At 49.9% G+C, this 26,132-nt stretch overlaps 1 protein-coding gene across 1 annotated transcript; it reads right to left on the reverse strand.

Annotated features, from left to right (window-relative positions):
• Nucleotides 1-15,209: 15,209 nt before the first annotated feature.
• On the reverse strand, nucleotides 15,210-20,620 carry Hlx (H2.0 like homeobox). Its single transcript, XM_052200789.1, has 4 exons — nucleotides 19,629-20,620; nucleotides 18,716-18,895; nucleotides 17,889-18,073; nucleotides 15,210-16,061 (listed from the first exon to the last, which is right to left on the reverse strand). The coding sequence occupies exons 1-4, from the start codon at nucleotides 20,209-20,211 to the stop codon at nucleotides 15,579-15,581; spliced, it is 1,431 nt and encodes a 476-aa protein (XP_052056749.1). The 5' UTR covers nucleotides 20,212-20,620; the 3' UTR covers nucleotides 15,210-15,578.
• Nucleotides 20,621-26,132: the final 5,512 nt, after the last annotated feature.

A 26,132-nucleotide genomic window follows, 5' to 3' on the forward strand; every position in this document is an offset into this window, starting at 1 on the left:
ACCTGTCTCTTCTGCACAGCTATTAGCATCTTTATTCACCAACCAGAATTAACTCGGGGACAGGGTCACAGGAGCTATGTGCAGACTCCAGGCCTTGGGGGCCCACACTGAGCATTCCAATAGACAGTAAAAGATGAAACTTCAACCCTGGACGTTTACAGTGTTGAACCAGCAGATGGGATTATTGTGGTCTCCAACAGCCATAACAAAGTATGTTAGCGTGATGGTTACTTTCCTGTTGTGGTGATAACACACAATGACCAGGAATCAGGAAGCTAAGAGAAATCATTTCTTTCACTGCAAACAAAGAGCAGAGAGAGTTAAGAGACAGCAAGCTGAGGCCCCATCCCTCCAGGCCCACCCGCAGTGACCCGCTTCCTCCTGCATGGCTCCTCCGTAACTTCCCAAACAGCACACGGAACCCCATGTTCAAGTACCTGAGCCTGTGGGGACCTTTCTCACTCGTCACCACCACTGCTACACTACTTCCTAAGGTAGTCTGATCATAACAGCCCCTTGAATTCTCATTAGCCTTCCACATATCCAGTCCCTACCTCACCCAAGAGCTATAGGGTGATCTCATAGGGAAGCAGAATCTCATAGGGAAGTAGTTAAATCTGGATTCTAACAAACCCCCCAGAGGAATGTAACTCTCGAGAGGGTCAGAGTTCATGGTGTAAAAAGAAGGCATCATCTCAAGACTGGAATGGTGCCATCCACCGCATGCCTGTCCAGGTGGGGTCCACAGACAGTGTCAGCACTCTCCACCCAGCATGCGGCTTCTTGGTAAATTGACAAGAGTGTTCATCGGGGGAAATAAGAGAACACCCCCGTGCCCTAATTGAAGATAGGTACATAAATGGATTCCTGGATTTCACCTTCTGTTTCCCTTTTCCTCTCTCCAAATTCCCTCAGGGTTCTTTGGGGGAATCTCCATGAATGGGGCAAAGGAACAGCCTCGGCTGATACTGAAGCAAGGAGGGGGTCTGTGGATTTCATCCATATACTCTAACTTCTTCCTAGGAATTCCAGTAAGACACCATTTGTATTTTGGCCAGTGTAGTACACACAAGAACAGAGGCTTGGCAGCAGGATGAGTCAGATTTAGTGTAGAGAGATACAGAGAGTATGGATTAAGACCCTCTCAGACAGAACCCTGAACAGAGCTTCCTTCACCACCATCAGCCTTGGGTCCTGTGAATTAATAACTTTTCTTTAAGGCCTATGCCATCTTAAGTCGCACCTAAAAGCAGTACAGCCATTGTATTAATCTAATATTTTATTTAATTTTTAATTATGTGTTTGGGGGTGGGGTATGTACACAGCTGTGTGGTACCTGTAGAAGCCGGAAGAGGATATAAAATCCCTTTGAGCAGGAGTTACAGGCAGCTCTGGGCCACACAAGGACCCACCTCACTAGCTACCATCACCTCCCTAGCCCCAGGATCAGTGTCACCAAGGAAGCCACCCAGTCGTCTCCAATGCAAGGGTACATCATCTCCAGCACTGCAGGGAAGGGGTAGCACCTGATGACACCATCACCTCTCTGGCTGTCCTTCCCCAACTTCTCCAGCTACTCTGAGAGAACGACTTTAACTCACAACTAGTATGGTTAGCTCTTAAGAAGAGATTTCTGATCCAGAGCCTGAGGTTCGATTCCCATCGATATAAAAATATTATTTGTGAGGAGGGTTTTGCAACACTTTTTCATTCCTTGACAACTGCATTTACATGGATTCTGAATCTGGGTATTTTCACCCCTATGACCCTTATTCCTCCCTCTATCCCTCTCCTCCTCTCCCTCTTTTTCTTCCTCTCCACCCATTCTCTCTCAAGCCCTTCTTCTTTCCAAAAGCTCCCTCTATTTTGATGTCTCCCCCACCACCACCACCCCCACAAACACATTGAGTCTAATCGTGCTTGGTGACATGAATATGAACAAATAACTCGTGTCCATCTTGGCTAGCATACCAGTGGTGACATTACTGAGGGAAATTACCTCCCCTCCCCCAGCAGCCATTAACCATCCACAGTCCCCCTGTTAGGGGTGGGATCTCAGGAAGCTCTAGTGAGAAGATATTTGTTTATTTATTTGTTTGTTTGTTTGTTTTTTTCTCTCTAGACAGGGTTTCTCTGTATAGTCCTGGCTATCCTGAAGCTCCCTCTGTAGACCAGGCTGGCCTCAAACTCAGAAATCTGCCTGCCTCTGCCTAAGATTTTTAGTAGTAGAGAGTTTCAGCTTCACCAAATAAAAATGTCCTGAATAAATGCCAGGCATTGGTGGCACACGCCTTTAATCCCAGCACTTGGGAGGCAGAAGCAGGCGGATTTCTGAGTTCAAGGCCAGCCTGGTCTACAGAGTGAGTTCCAGGACAGCCAGGGCTGCACAGAGAAACCCCATCTCAAAAAAAAAAAAAAAAAAAAAAAAAAAAAAAAAAAAACAGAAACAAAAGTCCTGAATATTGTTATACAATAGTGTGACTCCCTCAACAGTTCTAAACTATATATTTACAGCTTACAATCACCTCTTAGGTATGTGGAAACAGTTATCATGAATGCAGGAGTGGTTTCAAAGAACTGGTTTAAACAGAGGGATGGTTACTGTTTAACTTATGTAATATATTCTTCACAGTAACCTGGAAGGAGCAGTAGTATTACTACTATTCCTACTTCCTCATTTTTCAGAGTACTTTTAAATTATGTGAGTAGGTCTATGTATGGATGCAGTGCCCTCGGGGACCAGAATAAGATGTTGGCTCCCTGGAGCTGAATTACAGGTCATTGTAAACTGTCTAACAGGAGGGAACTAAACTTGGGTCCTCATGTTGAGAGGTAAGTGCTCTTAACCAGGAACTATTTCTCCAGCCTCTCTTGTGATGGCTTTTAACAGAAGAACTGAAGCTTAGCTACCCCCAACTGACAGCACTCGCAAAGGAAAAATTAGTTTTCCCCAATGGCATCTCACTGGTATACAAAGTACATTCAAGAACAAGCACCACACTCAGAAATAGATGGCTAATCCAAAAAAATGAACCCAATGGTATTTGGTGATATTTTTTTTTCTCAGAATGCTTTGTCTAGCCTTTTAAAAAGCTTTGTCTTACTGGCCTTTTGAAGATAGTTAGGTAGGTAGACAGACAGACATGCAGACAGATGATAGATAGATTATGGCTTTTCAGATTGTGTGTGTGTGTGTGTGTGTGTGTGTGTCTGTGTGTGTGTGTGTGTGTGTGTGTGCACGTATATATGGTTTTTCGTATTTATGCTCCTGTGGGCATGTGTCTCTGGATGTGTTTGTACTTCTCATTTCTTTTTCTTCAGTTTTGGCTTTTTGTGGGTTTTTTTTTTCTTCATTTTATCCTACTCTGGTTTGTTCAGATTTTTTTTCCTGTTTGTTTTCTAAAAAGGGGGTCTTGAGAGAAGAACATAGAGTTGAATTAGTGGGATGGTGGGGGATCTGGGAGAAGATGAGGGAGGGGAAACTGTAAGCAGAATATATTATATGAAACAGGTTTATTTTCAATTTTAACTTTTTAAAAAAAGCAAAACAACAGCAACAAGTGAGCTGAAGCTTAGAATTGAACGTTACAGAAGCCGCCCTACAGGATTCCAAAGATAACACATGCTCAGCAGCCCGCACAGCCTCCTGTGTGCTGAGAAGAGGCATGCAAATGAGTCTCAGACTTCCTGACAGACTTTCTTTATAACTTACAGGATGATTCGCTTATCTGAAACAGTCTCTGGAAGCCCAGGCTAGCCCAAGACTAACAATGAATCCCAGCCCTCAAATTCCTGAACCTATTACCTCTGCCTCCAAGAACAAGATTACACCCAGTGTTTAGACAAACACTGTGACTATATCTACTTTTATACATTAGCCTGGAGCAGTAGAACTCCGAGATAGCAAGTCCGTGCCTCTCCCATCTGAGAGCATGGGCCGGCGGGGAGCAATTCAAATATGGCCGCTGCAGTCGACTGCAGTCAACAAAATCTATTTTTCATTTCATAAGATTTCACATAAAGCAAATGTGAACAGTCCGACAGACAGACTGCAACATGGAAACATTTCTGAAAAGCATTTTTTACTGAAGTACAAAAAAAAAAAAACCTGAAACATTTGTAAAAAAAAAAAAAAAAAACACGTTATAAACTTACACGTTATGATGTCACCACTACAACGTGGCCCCTGGGAGGGTTGTGGAAAAGGCAATAACCTTTTATTGTGAAAATAGTTTTGACCTAAGGGATGCTCTGGAAAGACCCTTCAGGGGCCCGGGACCACACTGGGAGTCTTAGGAGCCTGGCTGAGCTTTATCTCCTAGGGCTCTGGAGGAGTCTGTCACCTCCCTGCGGGGACACTTCCTTCCACTTTTGCCGTGCTTCTCTGGCTCTCCAGTGCCAGGCGCTTGGCATCCCCGGACACAGAGAGGCCAAGTGCTCACTCCCGGTCCTTGCAGTTTGCTGCAGGGAGGGACAGAATGACAGGGACTGATCTGGCTGTGGAGATTCATACCACTGGGGTCTCAAGTCCCCGCGGTGGAAGATCAAACGAAGAAATAGAAAGAAAAGCCTGAAGTCAAATTCAAGCTGCCAGGCAATATGGCGCAGCGGTCGGGCTCCCTAGGGTCGTCTTTGGAAAGGGGAGGCCAGGAGTGGGGGTTTCACGGGGTCTTCTGGGGCAACTCAATCAAAAAAAAATATTTTCCCACAGACGAAGCCAAGAATATCTTAATGGCTTCCCCCTGATTGAGGGATAAATCTATTAATTTATGGCTCAGCCGAACCATTGTGTCAACTCCGCCCACTCTGAGGAAGGCTTCCAAATCCCACCTTTTGTTGGGATTTCCTACTTTCTAATTTTCCTTCCTCCTTTATTCCCCACCACTCACTCCTTCAAGCTTCACGCTGCTCCCCTAACACCTGCCCCAAATAAATCGCCAACAACTCCCCCAGTTGCACCCCATTACCCTAGGTAAATTCTCCGGGAAGGAGACTCCCCACCTGACCCTACAAAGTAAAGACGTTAAGAAATCAAGTTGCGGGCAAAGCCCTGTATTCCAACCTCCAGCACTGCATAAAATGGGCGCTTGCTTGAAATCCCAGCACTTAAGTAGTGGCGGCCGGCTGATTAAAAGTCAATTCTTGGCTTTATAACAAGTTCGAGGCCAGCCTGGGCTACGTGACAAAAACTAAATGACATCCCAGAAAACTCCGGTGTGGTTTCAGGGGCGGGGGCGAGGGGCGCTACACTGTCAGAAGCATCCTGAGCGCTTGCTTTAAACAAGCAGGGTTCCTGTAGTGCGATTGGGCGCAAGGACCTGACCCCGACAGTAAATCAAAGCGAAGCGAAAAGCTGGTGTCAGGCAGACTCAATTAGCATGCCCCGGGGGTAATTGCTAACCGGCTCCGCTTTATCTGCTGGACCACCTGCGTTGGCTGACCCTCTAAGCTCTGAGCTCCCAGCGCAAGGGCCCAGGAGCTCGATACTCCCTGAGCTGAGCTGCTTAAAAAGGTTAAAGCGACCCTAGCTCTCCTGTGATTTGGTTCTTTGTCGACAGCGGAGCCTTAGTAAGACTTAAGGAAAGTAGTTCTTACTGTAGAAGACTTAGGTACACACACACACACACACACCCAAGAGAGAGAGAGAGAGAGAGACAGAGAGAGAGAGAGAGAGAGAGAGAGAGAGAGAGAGAGAGAGAGAGGAGAGAGAGAAACACAGAGAGAGACACAGAGACACAGAGACACAGAGAGAGACAGAGACAGAGAGAAAGACAGAGACAGAGAGAGAGAGAGAGAGAGAGAGAGAGAGAGAGAGAGAGAGTGATTTCTTCCCAGTTCCAGTTATGTCGAGTCTGAAGGCAAATTCATTTAATTGTCTTAGCCTAACTTACCTATGCGTTAAATGGGCATTGTAGAAGTAATAACATAATTGAAAATTGAAATTTGGTTTAACGAAGCAAGTGAGCAAATAGGTTTTTGGCCAGTGCACGGGGCAAAGGCATGCAACAATTTACTGCGTGCAAACTGAACACTTGTGGCTGGTATTGTAAATTCGGCCCAATGCCTGTTCAGTAGTTACACCATCTTTGTGACAGTATGGAGAAAGAAATCTGACAGCTGAACTCAAATGCTGTTCAAGTGCTCAGGTGTGGCTTGGAGCTCGCGAGGAGACCACACTGCTCTGGCTGTCCAAGGCCACGCTGGCTAAATGAAATGGGACTTCTCTGGTCTCAAAGGGGCTCCTGCCCCAAACCTGACTCCTGTCACCTAAGGCCAACGGAACTTGCACTCTCCCTGACTTCCCGGCTTATGGCTTATTCTTTACTGAAGCCACGAATGAGCACCAAATCTAGGTGGTCCGGGCAGACTCTGAAGTCTAGTTCTTAAAGTGATCCTAAGAGGAAAACAGTGAGGGCCTTACATTCCAGGCCTGGTAACCTGTCTCCGCTTTGGGCCACGTGCCAAGTCGCTGGGTCTAGAGTTCCGCCCTGACACCCCGCGCCGGTTCATCAAGCCCCTCTCGCTGTAAGGACCATTCTTCTGGCTCCCTAGGCTCATCCTGCGGCAGCAGGGCTGGGTCGTGTGCGACCACTTCAATACTGGATTGTCATTTTCAGCTGTTCCCTCAAAGGGAGTGACTAGAGAGAGACAGAGTGGAGCGCTCAGCTCCTTGGACAAGGTCTGGAGGTGGCGCCCGCCGCTCCAGCTTGCGGCCTGAATATCCCAGGGCCTCGACTTTCTGGTGCACACAGCTCTGGAGCCAGAAAGTATATACACACCATAAATTTTCCCGCCCCACCCGCCTCGCCCCTCAGCTGTCTCTCAGCGCTGGCCCTTTCCTCCCGCACTAGTAACTGCAGCCTGCAGTCGGGCACTACGCGTCCCGCGTCCCCCGCAACGGGCAGCGGACAGGGCTGTGCAGCTGTCTAGCTGCTGCAAGAACGCAGTAGCAGCGTTAGAACTCTGTGCGTCGCCTTTGGACACTACCTACCTAGGAGGGAAGATTTGGAGAGCTCAGTAGAGGGGAAGGAAGGAATAGATCAGAATGGAAGGAGCCCTGAAAAGCCCTGCGGCTTTTTTATACTCTGTACGTCTACCTACACTATAAAGCCACTCACTATGTGCACACGTACACAGTATACAGCCTGTTGCTTAAAGATGTCCTCTTTGTGAGGGGCACACCAAGGGGTCTCTTTCCCAGGAAATGCCACAAGCCCAGCATTTATTAAGGATTATTTTTTTCTTTTTTCCGAATGGCTGGGACTGTCGCTTAGTGATGGAGAGCAAGGGTAAGTGGCTCCCTCCCGCTCCCCCCAGTTCTGTCAGCAAGAGAAAGGTTTTTCCTACAGTTGCATTGAGTCCTACTCAGATTTATAAAGTATGTGTTTGAAATAATGATCAAAATAACTCAAAAGGGGGGGAGGTTTGGCTTTTGGCCTCTTGTTCCCTCCTCTCAGAGGAGAATCATCAAAGTCCCCTAGTTCTGAGATTGGGACAAGAAATTTCGAAACTGAGAGAGAGGAATGTCTTTGTTTTCTTTTTGTTGTTGTTGAGACTGGGGAAATCCTGCTATGTAGCCCAGGCTAGCCTCCATTTCCAAATCTCCCTGCCCTCATCTTCCCTGATTGCTGAGATTACAGGCTTACCTCTGTTCCTTGCCTTCCTCCTGGTGATTTCAAACACTGGGGATAATAGCTTAATTAAACAGTTTACAGAGTCCCAGATTCCGTAAGCCCCAGTTGCCAGTTGCCTGGAGAGCTGTGTGTGGTTTATGAGCCTGCTCACTATCTGGTTCAAATCTCTCATCGATCTGAAGGGAATGTGAACTGCCCCTCCCCCCCTTGTAGAGTCGACTGGGGGGGGGGAGCCCGGAGCTCAACGGAAGGCGTATAGGGAAAGTTGAAAATGCTTTCCCCGTGCCCTTCCCTTCACAAGGAAAAGGTGGGAGAGGAAGAAACAGGGAGATGCATAGGAAACTTACCCATTTCCAACTGGTACAATTTGGGCTGATAGAACATTCACACACGTGTACATTCCTAGCCACTGATTGCCCCCCCCCCAACCCAAAATGGCTTGATGTGTAATAGAGTCGATAATAGAAGTACACACTACAGCTCAAGTGGCTTGTACCCCTATAACTAACACTAAAACTATGCATTGCCCAGGTGTCTCTGGGCCATAGGCTTTCAAAGAATGTCTCTGGGGAGAATAGACTGCTGCCAGTGAAGGCTGTCCCTGCCCTGGGAATTGTGCACACCACACCCGGAACATTTTTAAGAAGCTTTCTGAAACTGCTGCCTTTTGCTGAGGGATGGTGGCTGGCTACCTGCACCACCAGGGAAGCACCAGCAGCCTGGACACTGTCACTCACACACCTCCTCTGTGGTCATTTCAAAAGACGGCAGGAGTCAAGGGGCTTCCTAACATCCAGAAGGGAGCTTTGAACCATTTCAGAGGGGAGCTAACCGGAGGTGAGAACGGGAAGAGTGGAGGGACGAGAGGGGGACATTTGGAATTGTGCCGCATTTGACTTCAGGGTTGCACAAAAATGAGTCCTTAGTCTGCCCGCTGCTTTTATAGCTTGTTAAGGTGTATCCACCCCAGCCCTGAATGACCATGTGGGTCTGGGGGAGTTGTGGGAGAAGCAACCAGGACCTGCTAGAAAGGAAGGAAGGGAGCTTGAGTTGTCTAGCACCACCTAGGCGGCCTAAAAGAGGACAAACTAACCGACTTATAGAAGAGAAGAGGACAAGAATTAAACTGTTGTGTGTGACGAGGGTGGAGTCACTAGTACAAACTGAGTGCAGTCCCCGCCCCGCCGTGGGGAAGGGCCTCAGACTGGGAACTGATTGAGGACTTTATAAATGCTTTGTTCCAGGGTTCAGGATACAGGGCTGCAGAGGATCTGGAACTATCCCCTAGACTGGAACTGTGGCAAACTGGGCAAAAATAGAAAACCTTGTACAGCAATGAAGTCCGAGCCTTCCCGCACTCCTCCGAAGACTGGTTGGAGCTGTCTATGCTCGGGTCTCCACGCTGTGGCTTAGAAAATGTCCCGGAGTACAGACAGAGGCAAGCTGGCATTGCTAGTGAAGAGCCCAATTCCCTGTTAGTCCGAGCACTGTTTCCACCACGTGCTAAGAGCTATGCCGGGTGGGAGGGAGCCTAGCCTAGCGCCTCTCCCAGAATCTCCCAGAGAAACAAAAATAAACAGCCCTGTCAAATCAAAGTGAGGCTGAAACTTCCCGATCAAACTTTTTGGGGGTGGGGGTGGGGGTGGGGGGGGTGACAGAATCATCTGCATTTAGCTCAAGCCCGATCTTGAACTTCTGCTTTCCCCAACCCCAACCCTACCTTCACCCCCTTCCCCCGCCCCCAGTCCCTATGGACTTGGACCACCACTTCAGGCAAACAAGATTGAGGATGACCAAGAATGCTCCATCGCCGCCTGCAACTCTCGCTCCCCTGAAGTCCAATTTGTGTGCATTCCCCTGTTCTAAGACTCTAAGATCGGGACCTACCTCATACGCTCACAGACCAGAAAAGAACTGAGGCTTTTGGGTTTCTCATCTGGCTCTTAGTTTGATAGCTAGGGATCTTAGAGTAAGGTTGACCTCTTTCAACACCTCCACATGTCCACCTAAGGCCAACGCTGTCAGTGGGCGCCTAACTCCAAGCCAGTCAGCACCAAGTACCAGAGTACTAGGAGCCCTGCCTGTGTACTCTCCCTCCCGTGGCAGCACTGCATCCCGGGTTCGACTCCCTTCCAGGGTCTCAGTGATAGCACCTTATCCTGTCACTTGGCTTCCTCTTGGGGATGCAACTCATTCATAAAAACACAAGAATCACAGTAATTTTACTGATCACATCAAGTATTGTGTTAAGAGCCAGACGCTTCTGCCACTTAGCAGAGACCCTATGAGGGTATCTGCGGTAGAGCATTTGCCTAACAGGCATGAAGTACTGGGTTCAAGTCCTAGTACCACAAATCATCACCACTGCTCCCATAATCACCATCATCATCACCACCACCACCACCATCATCATTTGGTGTGTTTGCCCTTGAAAGACATAATTTCCTGTTTCTGAACTGATCCTCTCTTTGTTATTAAGTTAAGAACTTAAAACTCCCAAAGAGCCATTTGTTCCGACATATTTCAATGGCAGGCACAAAATTTTCCCTCCAGGGACTCTAATAGTTGCCTCAACTTCCATCAAATCTAGCACCTTCCCTCCCCTACTCCTGACTACACCTCTAAGGTGTTATTAAAGGCCTGTTGTGTGTGCTGGGGACCAGGTACAGTTTCTGGAGCAAAAGAAGAAGTGCAAGTCAATAGGGTTTGATACTGTCTGGGGGGACAGGTGACCCCACAGCTGCACTCAAAGTCCTTTTTGCTTTACACTAGAAAAGGGTTCCAGGGAATGAAAGGCAAAGTGGCCTCGTCACTGGCTTCTATTGCTTTAGTTGCCTGGCAAGTGAGAATCACCTTGATTGTTCTTGTTTTCCTACCAGGTGAACGGTAACGGAGACCTCAACAGATACTGCAACAATAAACACGTAAACGAGAGGATGGCTTGTGTGCTGGCGCCTTCCCTCTTTTACTGTTTTTCAATGCAGCTGATCTTCATAGCAACTTATGATGTAGGTTCATTTGCTTGTATTGACTGTACAGTTGAGAGAAACTGAAACTAAAGGGTTAGATGAATTTCTCAAGGCCAATGCAGCTAATTGTTGAACTTATGAGTGGATGGTGGATGGATGGATGAATGGATGGATAGATGAATGGATGGATGGACAGATGGATGCTTCTTGAACTAAATTGGATCCCCCTATACTAACCTGGGATCAAGAACATTTGCTCAAAAGCAATGGCTCCCAGCTACATGCACTAACCTCTCGCCATATCCACCACCACTCTGAAAGGGGCATGAGGAAACCCACTAGAAGAGCCAACCCCAGGGAGGTCTACAAGGTCTACTCCAGGTGATGCCTCTTCTACAGAAGACACACCAAGGGTTGAAACTTATTCTGCGCCACCTCTGAAGTTAAGTTGGGGAGAAAGGGAGAGGGACAGAGAGCATGCCAGTACCTCAGGTGCTCCCAAGAGCTATTTCAGTTCTATATACCCTGCCCGCAATGGCAGGGGTAATCAAGGAAAGCTGAAAGACACCACAGATAGCGCTAGGACCCTCAGTGCCAGCAATGGTGTAAGCTGGAAAGCAAGATATCAACCAGCCTGCCACCTCTGGAGAAATAATCCCTGAGGGGCACACACCAGCACCCCCAGCATCCCTACGGATCCAAGGGAAGAGAAGGGGCCCAGAGAGTTCTGAAAGCTTTGCTCTCCTCTGTAGAAAACTCAGTGAGCTTTGAGGGTCCTGCTAAGCATCTTTGGTCAGACCTGCCAGGAGAAGGCGCTCATATTCCTGCATTCTTCTGAAGCAGGACCGTGTCCCAAGCACCATCTCAGACTTGGCATTCTTTCACCAGGTGGTCTTGAACATGTGTCATCAGCTTTCTTCCTGCCAAGTGTCTCATCCCTAGAGGGAGGGCATCAGAAGTAATCATGGAATGTAAACACATACACTTGCTTTCTAAAATGGGGGAGGGAAACAAAGCCCCAATGTCTACCAGTTTTCAGTCTCCCTGTAAGGGGAGAGCAGGTGCGAGAGAGGCTATCTTACCAATTGCATCCCACTTGGTAAGTAGGCTGGACTCTCCACAGGATGAGGGCGTGCGTCATGGAAGAGCCTCTGGCTTGCCTTAGACAACATGGAGACACTGAAAATTCATTGGGACTCTATTCTGTTGCTAGCCATGAGCCTATCCCACCAGTCTGCTTTAAAAAAAAACTTGGAGAGAAGGCGGTCCTGACCCTGAACTGGTTAGAGCCCCATAAAGTTCAATTCTAACTCCCTGTCACAGACTGCGTTTCTTACCTTGCCTCTGAGAACTCTACAGGCAGCTGTGACCCTGTGCAGGGAAACCTGGGCTCAGTTTCGGGGTTCCTGGACCTCTGGCACCTTGATAAAGAAAGCCTGCTTGGAACTAGCAATGTTCCCTCGCCTTTTCCACTGGTACAGTGTGGCCCAGCCACCACCCCTGCCAGGGGCCAGAGAAAAAGATCAGGAGTTCTGGCTTTTCTCGTGGTCCTTCAGAGGCTTGAAGGGAGGGCAGCAGATCAGGGGTTTGTGAGGGCTGAAGCTGCAGCCTCTGCCAATCCTTGGAGGGGTGAGGAGTGGGTGAAGAAAGGGAGTGGTTTCCTTGGCTGAGTCGGCTAGAATCTTCCTTAGAGAAAAGGCTTCCTCCAGCTGTTGCTCAGAACCTGACAGCTTTGGCCCCAGTGGGCCTGGAAAGTGGGGTGGCACATTCCTCAAATCCAGGTTCCTCCCCACTTTCTGCCGAGGACAGCAAAAGCAGAAGGTGGATCTGGTTTGGGCCGGTTTTGGTCTGCGGAATGTGGCGTCAGACAAAAGCTATGGAGACAAACGTCCCACCCACAGACATAGAATGAGGTGCTATGAGGATCCTCCCCTTTCTTTTGCCATACAGTGGAGAATGAACCCCCTCACATCCATTCACACACACACACACACACACACACACACACACACACACAGTTTTAAAAGAGACCCTAAGAGTCTTTCTCCGACGTTGGGTCTGTCAGTGAGTGCAGGGTTGGGGTCGGAGCGTCAGACTCCTACTCCTTCCCTAGTGAAATCCACACTGGCCACCACCCTTGCATGTGTTTTTTCGGAGGTCCTGGTGTCTTGGTTCAGTAGGCTCTTGAATGAGGAGACTCCTCCAAAGGGTAAGGAAAAGCCCTGCTCTGTGGAAAGAGCTACCACTGTTTGGAGTCTCAAACCACATGCTCTGAAAGAGGGGCGCAGGCCTCACTTCTGTTCGGTTTACCTCTGCACGGCTCCGGAGCCTCGCGAGGCAAGCTCCTTTCGGGCCCCAACCAGCCCAGAAACCTGGCGTCTGCTAATCTTCTTCACTTAGTCTTCTCTGCCTCAGGAGCCTCAGCCCTCAGGTACCCAGGCTAGTATCACGCACTTCCAGAAAGACCCCAGTAGCCTAACAAGCATCCTCTGGCAGGAAACCACCGGCCCCAAAAGGCAGCCTTAAGTCCAGCTGCACAGCCTACCGGGAGCGAGAGGGGGCTTCCCTCTGCAGCTCCCCCTTGTCCACATAAATGAAACTTCACAGGGTTTGTGACCTTATGGTTGGTGGACCATCAGAAACTAGGAGGGAGAGAGAGACCATCGGAGTTTCAGACTTCCCATTCCAGGTGGGACCCGTTCGGCTACCTCCTCCAGGTGTCAGACCCCTGGGTAATTTCGCTCCCCCCAACTCCCGGCAAGTCCCGCAAGTCCCGCAAGTCCCGGGTCTTGCCCAACCAACATGGCTGAAAGAAAACCGAAGCTCTAACCGGAAAAGTGCACCATTACCCCAGGGATGGTTTCTTTCCTTTAGTTACTAAGTCTAGAAGCCAGGATTTTCTTCAAAGCTGCTGCCATCTGCTTAGAGGAGCAGGAGAGGGGGCTCCGTAGGCCAAAAGGCAGTGAAAAGCGCAGTCTGCACGAAGTACCGCCCCCCCACCCAGTCTCTCCCCAGACGGGCCAGGCTCCTCGCCGGGCATACCCTGGCTCTGCTCTCTTTAATGTCAGAACTGAGTTCTTAAATGTGTCCTAGTTCCGTGACTTTGGGTTGTTTGGAGTCTAGGTTTTTAATATTTTTGGAGTTAGAGGAGGAATCTAAGCAATAAGTGAAAACTTGAGGTACAGGGGGAGCACTAAAGTTTGAGGAGAAAAGCCCAAAGGGAGACTTGAGGAACTGTTCATCCCCACCTGAAGCCAAGAGCTGTTAGAGGCTCTCAGTGGTCCCAGCTCTTGTGAGTAATTAGTGATACTAGCCAGCGCAGTGTCTTTAAGTTGGGGTCCTAGCGAGGGGTGTTCTATCTTGATTTATTCTTGCTTTCCCCCCAACTGCACTCACCATGATCTTTCTAAAAAGTATTCCTTTTCATTAATCCAGCCCTCGGTCCAGAGCAAGAAGCCAGAAGCAGCTCCAGGGACTGAGTGGAAGGGGAGCGCGGAAACAAGAGGCGCAGCAGCCCGGCTTTAGCTCCTCCCAGCAGAAGCTGCCTCCTAGGACCCGGCCGGCCGGGGCGCTCGCTCGCCTCCCTTTCTTGGGCTGGAGGAGTTGCAGGAATTAGATGCTAGGCTGTAGCTCTAAGAGACCCTGTGCCCTGGTACTACTCTGTGCCAAAAATTGTTAGGGACATCTCTGTTGTTGTTGTTGCTGCTGCTGCTGTTGCTGCTGCTGTTGCTGCTGCTGCTGCTGTTTCAACAAGTTCCCTAAAGATGGTTTTTCTATCTTAATGCATTTCACATCCTTAGAAGGAAAGTAGGGGAAAGGAACAGGTTGTAGAAGAAGGCTCCGTCTGTAAAAAGAAAAACCTTCCCGATAGTCGTCCTAGTGTCGGCATTAAAGTGGAGTGATGGAGTGGGGAACCTGACTGTCTGGAGTGGGCGTCTCCAGGGGGAGAGCTGCAAAGCTTTTACGGGGGGGCGGGGGGATGGTAGGTATTATTTTCTAGATGCTCCACATCCAGGTCACATCTGACATTTCTAGCCACGACATCACTGCCCAATTCCATTCACCTCTTTAAAAGCAGGGCACTGGCACTTGGAAGCCCTGCTCTCCAGCCCCTAACTATTGTGACCTTTCTATCCTTTTCTTGAGCTACCACTTTGGGTTCCTTTAATCCATCACGGAACTGTCGCACAGGTACAGCCCTCCGACTCCAGGCTGGGAGCTTACTTAGCAAGGGCTTAGGGAGCAAGGTTGTGCCTGGTTGGATTCCAGCTCAGCAGCAGGGCGGATTCCACACAAACTGAGCGCATTGCATCCCGACTCTGCTTAGGGGAAGCCATCTGCAGAACAGGCCCAGGATTCTAGTGTGTTCCTTTGTGAGACTCGAGACTCGCACCCAGGCAGAGTCACAGGTGGGGGTTGCCAAGCCTCTCAGTGCTGGGTGAGACCTCTACCATCCGTCAGGGGTCTAATCAGTAACAGGCTCTGGAGCTACTTTCCCTTCTCTGAGCTGTTGCCGTCTGCAGTGTTTGGGGCTAATGTCCTGGTCCCTGATCTTTGCGATTTAACTAGCTCGGCACCCTCAGCAAGCCAGCACTCCAAACGGCCATTTACAAACCGTAGTAAACATTTTATTTACAAGTTAAAGGCCTCCTAAGTGCAGCGCGTCCTTATGCCAAGACCTCTGGTGCTCAGAGGAACAGTTCCACCGAACACTTCACAGTGTGAGCTGCTTAGGTAGGGAGAACAGTTGAATTCTTTCTTTGGCGGGGGGGTGGGAGTGGGGAACCTTAAAACTCTCCACTCTTTTGGGGGTTGTGGGCCTCAGGCAGCCAGGGCAGCAAGAGAGAAGGTATAAACCCCAAAGAGGCAGCCCACGGCGTCCAGCTCCCAGCTCTACGACCCTTGCCACCAACTTAAAGTAGGCACAAACTCCATCCAGAGTTGGGGAAGCTGCACACCATGCCCTCAGTCCAGTCTATAAACCTGCAAGCGGGGCTTGGGCAATCTCCGGGCTTTGAGGACTGCTGCTCGCTGAGGGCTGGTGCGCCGGGAGCAGCTCCGAGCAGTTGCTGCCAAGGCTGCTGGCGCTGCCCGCGTTGGCGTTGCTGCTACCCAGGCTGCTGGTGCTGCTGAAGTTGAAGCTGCTACCACTCGCGCTGCTGCTGGCTGTGATGAGGGCCCCCGCGGCTGAGGCCTTGATGACCGTAGTTTGGTGCAGGGACCTCTCCGTCCCCTCAGTCCGTTCCGTGTCGCTGGGGGCCATGTCCAGGGACTCTGAGTCACTGCTCTCGCTCTCGGCTTCACCCTCGGAACGGCTGGGGCTCCTCTCCTCTCGTTCACCCTCGGCGGGGACTCCGCCCGAAGGCTTCTCGCCTGCTTCCTTGTCCTTGTCTTTCTGCGCCTGCGCCTCCTTAGAATGCCGCCACTTCATCCTCCGGTTCTGGAACCACACCTTTACCTGAGCGTATTAACAGCAGAGACGCTAGATAAAGAACAAGCTCAACATACCTGGACTTATGCCCACCCCGGGTAAGGCTGGACAGCAAGGCGGACGCTTGCTGTGTCTTCGCAATGCAGACGCAGTGACCAAGCATAAAAATCCAGGAGCAATCAAGGCGTGAAACTCACTCAACCCACTAGTGACAATTCTTTAAATGTGGCCCTCGAATCTCAAGCCTGAAATGCCCCGGGTACAAACTGGAAGAGCAAATTTTTAGAAATTGCTTCATAATCTCACCAAACTCACCACACTTGTAAGAAGGATTCAAGGAGTCCTGACACCCAAACTGCGCATACACTCCTACTGTGCATACCATGCCACGACTCCCGTCTCCACACACTATCCAGAGATATTCACTACAGAAACCACACCAACACCACCACTACCACCACCCTTAGAATTTTAGAGACTGGGTCTCTCTAGAACCCAAGGTAACCTTGAACTTTAGAACCTCCTGCCTTGCCTCTTAGGTACTCAGCCCTCAGCCCTTGGCAGCCACTGTTTTAACAGTGGAAGTGGGCAAAAGGACAGGAGAAAGCAAAGAGTTAATCGCAGCAGAATGGCTTCTCTGCTGGCCTATAAGTAAAGGAAAATCAGTTTGGCATATATATGTATATGGCATATATATATATATATATATATATATATATATATATATATATATATATATACTGAGTTGATATAGACAGTCTTTGCGGGGAAACAAATTTCTTTTCCTGGGGACTCTGAAAATGCTGGAATTAAACGTGCAACATGGAGGAATAGGGGAAAGATGGAGCGGAGAATCTACATAAATATATGATCCCTGGGGGGACCCAACGCAGTCACCCAAGTTCTAGCTTCCCCTTTAAAAATAACATGCACAGCTGGTAGATGGTGGCTGGGCTTTCCAGCATGATGACCGTGTGCTGAGGAAGCGCATTGTGTAACTGAGAACAGAAAGACACAGGGACAGAAGTCTGACAGGCAGCTCGGAGAAAGCACTGAAGCAAGAAGGCCCAATAGGATGAGTGTGCTGTGGTCAAAAAAGAAACCAAAGATAAATTCTAATGTGTGTGTGTGTGTGTGTGAGAGAGAGAGAGAGAGAGAGAGAGAGAGAGAGAGAGAGAGAGAGAGAGAGAGAGAGAGAGAGAATCCGGGACAACAGGTTTTCTAAATCAAGTCGTGGAAACCTACTGAAAAAAATGTTCTTGGATGTTCTAAGAAAATCTTTTTTTTCCTTTCCCTCAACTCCGCTGCCAACAGACACTATCTTTAGAGACTGGGCTGTCTGTTAGAAAGTGGGACTGTGACTGCTCCATCCTTGTCTTTAAGTAACGCTAAACAATTCCGTTTGAAATTATATTTTCAGCTCCTCACAAGTGGGATTTCACAACCCAGCAGGGGCGGCGGAAACCAACAACAAGCTATTGACTTTGCTTCTTTATCTCTTCGGAAATAAACTGCCCCCTGCAGCGAAGCGCACTCTGGTCAGTGTGTAATTATCCTCTCCCGTGGTCGACTTGCTTTCTCCACGGTCCTTTGGCCTCTTGGCCAAAATAAACACGCGTGCCTGTTGACACACATCTTCAGGGATGGGCTGTTCTCTCCCTCCCTCTCCTTCATCTCCATCCCTACCCACCTCTCCTCTTGCTTTGAGTTGCTACACCACAAAGCCTTGTGAAATTCAAGACCTTATGTTTGGATTGCTGTAGCCAGGAGTTTGAGCAGGGAGGCTGCTGCCCCACCTTGTTTGTTTGTTTGCCGTTTAATCCCTGCGGGAGAACGCCCAGAGAGTTATCCTACCTGTGCATCCGTGAGGCCCAGCATGGCCGCCAGCTGCTTTCGGTCTGGTTTGGTCACATACTTCTGGATCTCAAACCTCTTCTCCAGGCCTTTTCTTTGCAGGTTGGAAAAGACAGCGCGGGACCACGAGCGCTTCCGCTTGTATGTCTGTGGCATGGTGTCCTTAGTGAGCACAGCATAGGGACCTGCCAGCCAGCAGGAAGAGAGATTCAGAGCCACTTAGTGTTGTTAGGGCCACAGCCTTTCAGCCTTCTGGTCTCAGAGATATTTAAAGGTGTTTGGCATTTACACTCCTTTGCTTGTGTGGGAATGGCCTAAGGAAGATTTTTTTACACATCTTTTCAGGCCACTTTAGGCCTAAAACCACTAAGAAGAGATGGCTACTCCGTAGAGAAAAATGCATAAACCAAATACAAAGCCATCAGACAGACTAAAACAGTTGGGATTGTCCCTGGGGCCTAAATAGACTGCCAGTGACAACCCTCTATTTCCCCCTTGATATGTCTGTCTTTCAGAGAAGATTAATCAGCCAAGCGAAGTGTGTGTGTGTGTGTGTGTGTGTGTGTGGCGTGTGCGCGTGCACGAAGAGTATAAAACCCTCACCTTTGAATACTTCATTTTCAAACCACCCTCTCTGGGCGAAAAGAATAGGGATAGTGACACACACCCATATATATACACTATCCTGGCTCCCCTAGCATGGCCTTCTCCAAATGGTCCACTAAAAAGAACATTCGATTTCTCTCCTAGGACTTAGGAGGTTCCTACTCCCAACTACTGGGTTTCCACACTGCCGAGGCACCGGCTGAACTCGGGAATTTTTCTACCTGGAAACGTGTCTTGGAATTGATGCTGAGCAGAATTCCTTGGGTTGGAGCTTAAGGGGCTGAGGATGGCAGACGCCTCACTAATGGGGTCTAGAGATGCGAAGAACTGTCCCGCTGAAGGCTGCAGGCCGGCTAGATGCACCCCTGCAGGCCGCCCTCCGGTTAGCAGCGACGTGAGATCTGGGTAGGGGGAGGAAGAGTGGGTTACACAAACTCACACACTCTGGGCGACTTGTTCCTCCTTTCCCTTCTCCCTTTTCGAACCTACTGAACTCAAAAAGGACCCTTTATCCACAAGAAGCTCTTTCTCCGACTGCCACCGAAGAGTGGGGCCTGAATTGCCCCAGAGTGTGTGTCAAGCCTAACCAGTACACCCATAGTGAGAAAAGGCTTTTCAGAAAATGTTGCTAAAGAAGTAATTTTCGGAATTCCTTCCAGGAATTCTACAAACCCCAAATTCACACCCTTCAGACCCCCACTCTCCCTTCTCCCTTCAGGAGCGTAGACGGCCGGTTTGCTTCCCCGAAATTCTGAAGGATTTTCCCCGGAAATCAAATAAATGCAAAGTGTCCTCATGCTGAGATTTCCCTGTCAGAAAGATCTAGATCTTTGTGCAGATATTTCATTCAAAAGATGGAATATACACACTTTTGCAAAACTTTGCAGCCACCAGAGTACGGACGCCGGTTGGTTCTGTGCTGTTTAGGTAACCCGAAAGTTGTTTGTTTTTTGTTTTTGTTTTTGGTTTTTTTTTAACATAGCTGACTTTAACATGTCACTACGTTTTCTTTCATTTCGTTTTCTTCTCCCTCATTTTGGCCTTAAATATAAAAGCACCCCAAACCCCAAACCCGTATGACATCAGGCCCCTTATAGGTAGTTGTGAGGCCTGAGGCCTTCCAGCAAGACGTACCTCTCAGAGTGTTGCCTTCCTTGACTTTTGGGTCAAATTCTGCAGACAAAATTCGGTCAATACCAAATTTGAGGTCTTTGCTGGAGGGGGCCGGGGCGGAGCCGCTATGGTGGGGGACCACCCGCGTCCCCGAAGTCGGTGGCTGCAGGGAGCCCGCCCGGGGTGCAGGCGGGGGCTGTTGCTGCGGCTGCTGTTGCTGCGTTGGTGGTTGCTGCGGGAGATGCTGGTGGTAGGCGGCGGAGAGTGGAGACAGCCTCTGAGGGAAGCCAGCCGGGACTTCTGAGGGCGCCACCACCGGGGTGGGACGGAGCGGGGACCTGGCGGCAGCTTGGAAGGAGGCGTGCGGGTGCACGGAGCCCAAGTGTGCGGTGAGGGCTGCCGAGGCCCCCACCAGTCCCTCCGCAGCGGGCCCCGGCTCCCCGACGCCGGCGTGCAGGATGTCCGCGATGCAGAAAGAGGGTTTCTTGACAGCGGCCGGGTCCAAGGCGAAGGAGCAGCCGCCCGGGCCCGCCGAGGAGCAGTAGGCGGCTGACCAGAGACTAAAGTTGGAAGCGTAGAAGGGAGCCAGGCCGGCTGCGAACATCCTGGCAGGATCCCGGCGGGGTCCTGGGTGAGTGGGGAAGTGGGTGGGTGCTCGGGGAGAGGCGGTGTCCCAGCCGAACCCGAGCTGCTTTCGGTTCTCTGCCCGCCCTGAAGTGGAGGGCCAACCCGGGAGCCCTAGCGCCACCGAGGGACGAGGCGAGGGCCCGATCGCCGCCCGCCACGGCCTGGGCCCCTGGCTTGGCTTGAAAGGCGGCGCGGCGGGCGCGCTCCCCGCCGGGTGGATGGAGGCGATCGCCGGGCTCTGGGGCGACGAGGCGGGCGCGGCCTCGCTCTGCTACTCCGCAGAAGCCGGGGAGACAGGGGCCCGACACCGAAAGAAAAACCCAAACAGCTAAGCCCTAAGAGCTAAATTTAAAACAACAATAATGATCCGTTAGTTTAAAAAAAAAAAAAAGGAGAAAAAAAAAAAAAAAAAAACTCCTCTCTAAAAACTCCCAAAGTTTTGGCAGGAGCTTTCGAGTCAGACCCGGGGTAGGACCTTGATCCGTGTGCTCATTGGACGTCTTCGTGACCAATGGGACTCCCGAGTGGAGGGGAATTGGGAAAGAGGGGGCGTGGCTCACGCTTAGCCACGCCCTGGCCACACCAAAGTGTTTTCTGCGGCCGCGTGGGCTGAGCTGAGTACTGAGCGTCTCTAGGAGCCGCTTAGGGGCTGAGAGTCGACTCCTCCGGCCTTTGGCTGTCCTCTATCCCCTGCAGCTCGGGGACCCGCCAGCCGCAGAGCCTCGGAATCGGTCTCAGGAGTTTTCCTGCAGCTGCGGAGGAGGGGATCACAGAGGCTCCCGTACTCTGCTGCAGCGCACTCCCCAACCCCACCCCGGCAGACCAAGCTGGCGGTCCACAGGCTGCCCCTTCTGTATTCCGCTCTCATGCTACTTCCTTCTCTCTGCTTTCATCCAAGTGCTTTTATTACAAGTCCTAGGTAAAGGCCCTATCTTCTCGACGCCCTTACAACCCAGATTCCCAACCCAAATCTACTGTAGCCCGCTGATTTCTCCGCTCACGGGAGCTCCTCCGAGAAGCCAGGAGGAGGGCTGGCCGCAAATTATTTTTCTTCTGAGCTGTCATTCCAGTGACAACTTGAAAGAGTGACTTTTCAAACAAAATAAGATAGATGGCTCCAAACGTCTCCCTTAGACACAGCCAAACTTTTGCCCTGAGTCTCGGAATCAACAAGGAGCGCCGCCCCAGGAGAGTGGCACGCGTGTCCCCTCTCTGCACCTTGTAGGAAGTGCTACCCTCCGCGGCCACCACAGCCCCCGGGTCACGTGGGGTCCTATGTTTTGCAAGTGCCAGGGAGCAGTTGCCTTTGAGATTAAATACCTACTTTTAATTTGGTGGCAGTTTTTCCAGGATCCTCTTTGGCCTGTTGCAGGGAGGCACTGTGCGAGCCTCCACAGCCAGCGCCTTCGGTTCTCGCTAGGGTCTTTAGAACTCAGGCTAGGTGTAGTGGGGGTTCTCTGTCTCATCAACATCTCTATTTTAAGAATTCGTTCTCTTTTAAATTATAGTCAGAGTGGATTTCCCCCGCCCCTCTCCCAAACAGACCACAGGCCTCCCAGATGAGTTGTTGTTACACATTTCAGGAAGAAAATAAAATAACGGCAATAACGAAACCACCAAATCTTTTGTTTTCGATTGTCCAAATAAGTGTCTCCGGAATGATATTCCAAGGCAGGCTTATTTCAAGATACGAAGAACCCGCAAGGGAGCCCCCAGGCTACTATCAGCTCAGATTTGGTAGGGGCTCCTGAGCTAATGTCTAACAGCGTAGAGGCCCTGGTCGCTGGTGTGGTCAACATTAGAGGACGCCTTTCTCCTGGGCAGCAGGCAATGACTAACCAATCACAGGATATGTGTCCCAGCATCAGGGCCAGAGGACTATATCAAGAGATAGAGAGAGGGCTATGGACAGTTGAGGGCAGTGGTGCCTGGGGCCAGAGGGCCGGAAGTCCTGTCTAGCAAGGAGCAGGGGGTGGACTTATGACAAGTACTGGGGCTACCGGAGGCGAGGCTTGCGCTAAAGTTCTGGTGTGATGCGGTGAGAGATCGCTTCATTACCTTCACTGGGAATTAGAGAAAGCAAGCCACTAGCTTAGGGAGAGGGTGTCTAGGCTACCCTGCTCTCCTGCCCGTCTTTTCTAGCAGCCTTGTAATTGGGTTGCGATTCCAGTTTAACCTCAGAGGTCCAGACAGGGAACAGCCTATAACCAAGTCCCAGTTCAAAACGACGCTTCGCCCAGAGGCCTGCACCTTCTCCTCCTCCCCTAGAAATAAGGCTCCCCGCCCCTTTCCCCTCTTTGCTCTGTTTGAGCCGGCTGAACCGGAGTTGTGCTTGTAGAACCCGAGTGTTCTCCGTGTCTGGCGGAGTCCAACAGCCCGCCCGCATCTGTGGCATGAGAAGCCCGGAGTGCTGTAGCTCCAAGGCTAGGCTGCAAGGGCTGCTTCCTCCGCAGCTCAGCGGCTTTACGAGCTGCATCAGCTCCTGTTCTCCGTTCTCCCAGGCCCGCGGCACCATTGCAGCCGTTGCAGCCCTGCGCAGCTTTGTCACCCGAGGCGGGTGGTAAACGCAAAGAAGAGAAAAGAGAAGAGAAGAGAAGAGAAGAGAAGAGAAGAGAAGAGAAGAGAAGAGAAGAGAAGAGAAGAGAAGAAAGGGGGTGGGGAAGGGCTTTGGGTTGGCGGATCTCTCTTGCTCCAGGCCCAAGCCTCAGCCCTGCAGGCCAGTCGCTCTTGCGGGAGCCCGGACCCTACCCCCCTCCTTACCCCCTACCCTTCAGAACCAAGAAAGCGGCAGGAAGCCCAGGGCTCGCCCGAGTTCAGGTCATCTCCTGTTTTTTTGATGGGCTCAAACTTGGACTAAATGAGCGGATATGCCTGCGAGATTGGTCTCAAAATAGAAGCGGTCCTAGTATTTTAGGATACTGCAGAAATCCTTATTTCTTCCGGAGAAAAACTCTATAATGACTTCCTAGCACTTCCCCTTTCAATATTTGTGCAACTTTATCTCCACCGGCAAGTTGCTGCGATGACGCAAATCCGCTCTTCTGTATTACAACTTCCAAAATAAATGCACGGAAATCAATTCCCTTCTAGCAATGAAAATATAAATACACAGCTGCGACTTTCGCCTTTAATCTTTGCTTTCCGAGCGTCCCTGGGCTGTGGTGAAATGAACTAGCCCAGAGTAGTTGTTGCTTTGTGCCTGGGCAGGGAGGCCCTAGGGGCAGAGGCGTGGACTCCCCAGGGACCTTGTGACCACCAGGGAAAGAAAAGGGCCCGATTAAATCAAATTACTTGAACTTAGTTCACACACACACACACACACACACACACACACACACACACACACACATTCTTAAAAGTGACTGAAAACTTTGCAAGCTGCTGCTGTGCCTGGGGCATCTGTCCATTTTTTGATTGCTGTCTATACAATCTGCAACCAGCCCTCCAGGCTTTCCTTTCCAGAGAAGGCGCACAGCCAAAGATTATTTCGAAATACCAGGAATAGCCAAGGTCAAGGCAGGTCCCCTTTAGAATCTGACAAAGTGGCTTATGGGGATTTAAAGACAGAGGAAAGGACTCCGATGCAAACAGGCAAGAGACAGGTCTGCTCTCTCTTTGGCTCCCTCTTGTTCAGAGGAACAAATTCTTGCTTTAGACCCAGGGACACAGGAACTCGGCTAGAGAGCATTCTAGGCATTCCCTATTACAAGAATAATCAAGGTGAACTTAACCTAGCAGAGCTGTGGTGAATTTCTGTTTTTGTCTTAAGATTCTGCGGAATACAATAGGTAAAGTTACTGCTATCTCCACATGGGGACTCCATCTCTCTCGTTCACTTTAAAAATTCTGTCAAGCATGCTATCTACTCCAGGTAGGAGTTGTTTTGTTTTGTTTGGAAGGAGAGAGAATTAAGTATCTGTAATCAAAAAGGGAGAAGAAACGCAGTGCATCCTGGTTTTTTGAGAGCGTTTGAGAGACTCGCCTGTTCCTCTGCCAGCTAAGGTTAGATTTATGGACTGCCAGATCCAGCTCACAATTGTTGGTGGATACAGGACTTAGGGGTGGGGAGAGGGGCTTCTAAATATTATAGTTTAAGCTTTAGAGAGAGAGGGAGCTATGGGGGAGAGGATTGTTCTAAATAGACTTACCTGTTGTCTGAGCCCTTAGTGTTGATTACTAGGGCTGGGGAGGCGGGGAGGGAACGTTCTATGAGGAAGATGGAGAAACAGGACTGAAGGCATCTGTAGTCATTTATCCACACATACCCTTCCCCATTTCCCGGGTGTGCCAGGCTCTCTGATGACCCACCCTCTCCTTTAAGCTTTATTTATCCCATAGGTCTGGGACCCAAAACTCCAGGCCCCTTGGGGTCCAGTCCCAGGCTATCTCCCTGCTTCCTTTCTCTCATTCTTAGGATGCATCACGTCATAGATATGTTGATGCTTGGCTCTCCTCTTCATTCTCTCTCTCTCTCTCTCTCTCTCTCTCTCTCTCTCTCTCTCTCTCTCTCTCTCTCTCTCTCTCTCTCTCTGGAGTAACAGTCAAGGTAAGCCATTCAAAGTCTGTTCCCCTTGTAAAAGTCATCTTCTCTGCCTACCCATCTCATCATTATATCTAGTAGAGAAATGCCACAGGTTTCAGGCAAGCATCACATCTCAGAACTTTACAGCACAGTCACCTGCAGTGAAGACATGTCCCGCCACGGTAGGAATGGAGAAGCCTCCGGTCGGATCACAGTGGTTACCATTTGTTCATTCTTGGGTGTGTGGGGGTGTGCTCATTAACTTCCAGAGAACTAGTCATGAGGCTCTGGTTGTGTTTCCTAGAGTACTGAGACTGAATGGTTTATTGCTAAGGGGAGAGAAGTAAGTGCGGGTACAGTCGATAGTAACTCCATGACTAAAACAAACCTGCCAGGAGACAAGACAGTCACGCCAAGCAGTACTTCTTTAAGGGAGCACACAATACAAAAAGGAATAGAGATGGATTTTCCAAGCTGCTCTACATGGCTGCAGGAAGGGACCTAAACTCACTCTTCAATAATAAACCCACTCCTATAGGGTGGGAGTAATTTGTTTGTGGGAGCACGGCTATGAGTGTAAAATGTTCCCTGTAAGCTCAGTTCCTGTGTTCCCACCTGGTGGTGTTATTTTGGGAAGCAGCAGGAAGCTTTAGGAGGGGAAAATCTAGCTGTAGAAGGTAAGTCACTGAACACATGCCTGCTTCTAGATTCTGGGGACAAAAAATATAAAATAAAATAAAAAAATAAAAAATAAACTCAAGGCAGGGATGGGAAGAAACAGGATATGGGGTAAGAATCCTGAAGAGGAGCTTTGTAGATTGAACCAACAGTGTGTCACCCACTTAGAGGTCTGAGTCTGTACCTCCCCTTCAGACCCCTGAATTGAAGCAGTTGTGAAATCAGCAGAACCCGCCAGCCCTGTCTTAACACAGCGGATCCAGGCATCTTCTCCTGGCCCTCAGAGTAGACAAAGTCAGTTCTCTGCTGACACCTGCTGGACTATCCCTACGCCAGCAACACTATTGGAATGAAAGTTCTCTCTCTCTCTCTCTCTCTCTCTCTCTCTCTCTCTCTCTCACACACACACACACACACACACACACACACACATAAATGTGGCTTTCTAAAATTAGCTCTGAACTGCAGCCTTTTCCTTGCAGGCTGCCGACAGTATGGATAGCCTTTAGGTCCTACTTTAAAAGTCCCTGGACAGGGTGAGGGACTCAGTCATCTGCCATCAGTAGCACTGCACTGACTGAACAGTTCTCGTGGCCAGTTCACAGGTAGGATCTCACCTCCCCCACCCCCCACATACACACACCAAAGGTGTAGGGGAGAGAGAGAGTATTTGGAGCTTAGGAAATGGATACTCAGAG

This window comes from Apodemus sylvaticus, chromosome 12 (assembly GCF_947179515.1).
Source record: "Apodemus sylvaticus chromosome 12, mApoSyl1.1, whole genome shotgun sequence".
Taxonomy (NCBI): Eukaryota; Metazoa; Chordata; class Mammalia; order Rodentia; family Muridae; genus Apodemus; species Apodemus sylvaticus.

What these genes read in the sequence shown, in the direction of transcription:
- Hlx (XM_052200789.1), bottom strand. Translation starts at nt 20,211, where the DNA reads ATGTTCGCAGCCGGCCTGGCTCCCTTCTACGCTTCCAACTTTAGTCTC. An exon ending in GGAAGGCAACACTCTGAGAG is followed by an intron (nt 18,896 to 19,628) that starts GTACGTCTTGCT and finishes CCCCCTACCCAG; the next exon opens with ATCTCACGTCGCTGCTAACC. An exon ending in TGGGCCTCACGGATGCACAG is followed by an intron (nt 16,062 to 17,888) that starts GTAGGATAACTC and finishes TAATACGCTCAG; the next exon opens with GTAAAGGTGTGGTTCCAGAA.